We start from the raw sequence: 3,365 nt of genomic DNA on the forward strand, positions 1-3,365 counted from the left end.
TAAGACAGGATTATTAGGGAATTTTAAATTATACATGAAGACCATTATATTACAAAAAATTTAAATAAAACAAAGTTGTTACATACCTTCTATTCACTCCCTCTTTTTTTTTTTATTATTTTTTTTATTGGTATATATCTTTCTTCTTTTATTGACAACAATTTCACACACTTCCATTGCTGTACAAGTAATTTTAACAAACGATCGATTGAATGGATTTGACATTTTGACTCTTATAAACATTGCTAAATTTAGTAACCCTTGATTGCTTCCTTTCCCATGATAGGATAATCGGTATAACCCAAAACAGGATCATGAGTATAAAATGTAGCCCTAACATAGTCATTCATAGGTGCATTAACCTTAAACCTTTGGACTAAATCAGGATTAGCTAAAAAAGACCGTCCGTAAGCAACCAAATCAGCCTCCCCTTGAGCCACAGCTTTCATTCCTTGATCCTTAGTATAGCCACCACTACTCATATAAGTCCCTTCAAATGCATCCCTCAATTTTTTCGAGTTTTGAGCATCATCCTCAGCTTTTTCCTTAGCAACTCCTAGGGCTAACCTAGATCGAGTTGTATGGAGGTAAGCGAGCTTTGATCCCAAGTCGGATTGAAGTTTGTTAAGCCCTTCAATGATGGCTAGACCCAAATCTAGTGAGTTGAAATCAGTGGCTTCAAATCGATCGATGGAAGGTGAGATTCTCACGCCTACTTTGTCAGCTCCTATAGTACCAACAACGGCTTGAGTCACTTGCATTAGAAACTTGGTTATGCCTTTAAGTGATGATTTATTCGGCTTTTCGAGTTGATCATTCAATGTAATATTCATAAATTGGTCGATTAGGTATCCATCAGCCGCATGTATCTCCACTCCATCAAAACCTATAAGTTTCATTTGTAAAAAGAAATTATTAGCTTTCTTTTTACTTTTTTTTTTTTCCTTTTGAACGGAAGAAATTATTAGCTTAGGACAATTCATGATAGGATAGTTGTTTCTAGTTTAATCAAGGATAACCTACTCAATTAAAAGGTTCTCCACCACCTTTACCAAATATGCTTCCTTTATTGATTTTTTTTTAGTAGTATTATTTAGTGTGTACATTCGAAAAATCTATAACTATTTTTAATAAGTTGAAGAAAACATATCCGTGTTACTCAAATATGACCCTTAAGGATCAAATATCCCAAAAAAGGTACACTAAATTAATAATCAATGAAAGGTGCATACTAATGTTAATTTCGTATAATAAAGCATTAAGCATGCATATATATATATATATATATATATATATATATATATATATATATATATATATATATATATATATATATACCAGCACGAATGGCATTGAGAGTTGCTTGTCGATAATATTCTATAACCTCTAATAATGTTTCAGGTTCGCCGCCTTTGGCCTCTGGACTCCATTTGCCTGATTCAATCGTAACTGTTAACAACATTAACATAACATCTTCATTTTGGTATACTAGCTATTTACTTCAATACTTGCATAGTTGCATTCAATTAACTCATACAATGACATCATAATATGACATCATAGTAATATTATAAAAAGTGGGGGATATTAATTTAATATACATCAAGACGATGCAAACAAATTCCGATCTCACATGACTATATTTTATCGTATCTAGTATATAGTGTGTGAATAATGTAAAAATCAAAGGTCGGTGTCAACTAAATATAAAAACGGAGAAAGTAAATATATTTTCAAACAATTAACTTTTCTGTAATTATTAATACTCCGTATATAATTAAAGATATTAATAATCAAGATTGTGCATTACTAATATAGAAAAGCTAAAATAGTGAAAGTAAAACAAAGAATAAAAAAATACAGATTTTTTTTGGATAAAAGTTGAACTAAACAAAGATGAACTAATTGAATATGACGATGATGCTAGATGACAAATGATTGATAATGATGAGTGATGAGGATGAGTATAATTTAATGATATGATGAACATAATTAAGTTAAACTGCGATAAATTATACTCGTAATAAATAGTTGAACTAAACTGAATTGAAATTCTGAAAAATAAATTTATAATAACATGACCTAATATAATTGATTTGATGAATTCGAACCTTGATTAAAAACCTGACCGACGTGCCACAATTGACAAAAGATGATGGCGCCTTTACCATGAACTGAGTCTACCACTTTCTTCCATGATTCAACTTGTTGGTTTGTGTAGATTCCAGGGCAATGAGGAGGAACAAATTTATTTAGGATCCCAAACCAAGCTTGACCCTTAACATCAACCATTTTAGAGTATCTATTGAAAGAAAACAAAAAATAAAAAATAACGTTGAACTTTAAAATATATATATGAATACCATAATGTTTTAATGATTATAGTCGTCTTTTGAAATATGACTACTATAATAATATAATTACCGTGCAGTTACTGGGGCGATGAGGGTGCCTTCGGTAATGAGCAAACCACCAGGAGTGGATCGTTGGGTGTAATACTTCTCGAGTGTATCATTTGGTATTCCGTTTATGGCACGACATCTACTCATCGACGGCAAAACTATCCTATAAATTAAAATAGTTCCAATCATGATCTAATTAATTAGTATGCATTAGATCAGTCTAAATTCATGCAATTGTGCATAAAAAATACATAGTGTCTTATATTAATCGACTTAGTTTGACCTTTTTTTTTTTTTTTTTTTTTTTAACTTTGGACATATACTTTTTCATATGATTTTTTATAAAGTTAGAATTTTATTACCGTACAATTAAAATTATGTATTGACATGTGCATGCAGTGTATCTGGTCAAACTATGACATATATTATGAATGAAGGAGTACAATACAATCATTTTGAAAGAATACGTAAAATGTAATGGTATGACACCAAACTCAATCAAAAATTGCAGACTTATGTAATAGAGATAGAGTGTCCTATATATATACTTCATATAACAAAATGATTTTTGACTGTGATGTATTCTTTAGTGAATTTAGCTATGATTTCTTACTATATTAGATCGAATTTAAAGGAACTAACCTGTGGGAGAGCTTGCATGAGCCCAATTGGTATGGAGAAAAAAGGTCATCCATGGCCTTGTTTTTTGCCACAACCATTTCTATATTTTGAGCAATTTTACCAAAAAAGATTATTTAAAATGTTGAGATGTGAAGTCTTGCAACTTAAAATGATGGCTTTATAAAAGGAATTTGTGATGCAAGCTACAGATAAGAATTGCATACATTTAGTTGTTCATCACATCACTGGTAGAGTTCTATTCGAACTATTTAAATCGAATGACGTCAATTTAATTTCTTCTCCGTAAAGTAAGCAATTAATTTAATTCAACAACAATAATTT

The 3,365-nt window shown here is 30.5% G+C and overlaps 1 protein-coding gene across 1 annotated transcript; it reads right to left on the reverse strand.

The window, feature by feature from the left end:
* Positions 1-220: 220 nt before the first annotated feature.
* Positions 221-3,121, reverse strand: LOC145575776 (12-oxophytodienoate reductase 3-like). Its single transcript, XM_081633585.1, has 5 exons — positions 3,045-3,121; positions 2,425-2,565; positions 2,169-2,302; positions 1,339-1,434; positions 221-886 (listed from the first exon to the last, which is right to left on the reverse strand). Exons 1-5 carry the CDS (start codon positions 3,119-3,121, stop codon positions 252-254), a joined length of 1,083 nt encoding a protein of 360 aa, XP_081489711.1. The 3' UTR covers positions 221-251.
* Between the last annotated feature and the right edge of the window lie 244 nt (positions 3,122-3,365).

The sequence above is a fragment of the Chenopodium album genome, chromosome 13 (assembly GCF_948465745.1).
Source record: "Chenopodium album chromosome 13, dcCheAlbu1.1, whole genome shotgun sequence".
Taxonomy (NCBI): domain Eukaryota; kingdom Viridiplantae; phylum Streptophyta; class Magnoliopsida; order Caryophyllales; family Amaranthaceae; genus Chenopodium; species Chenopodium album.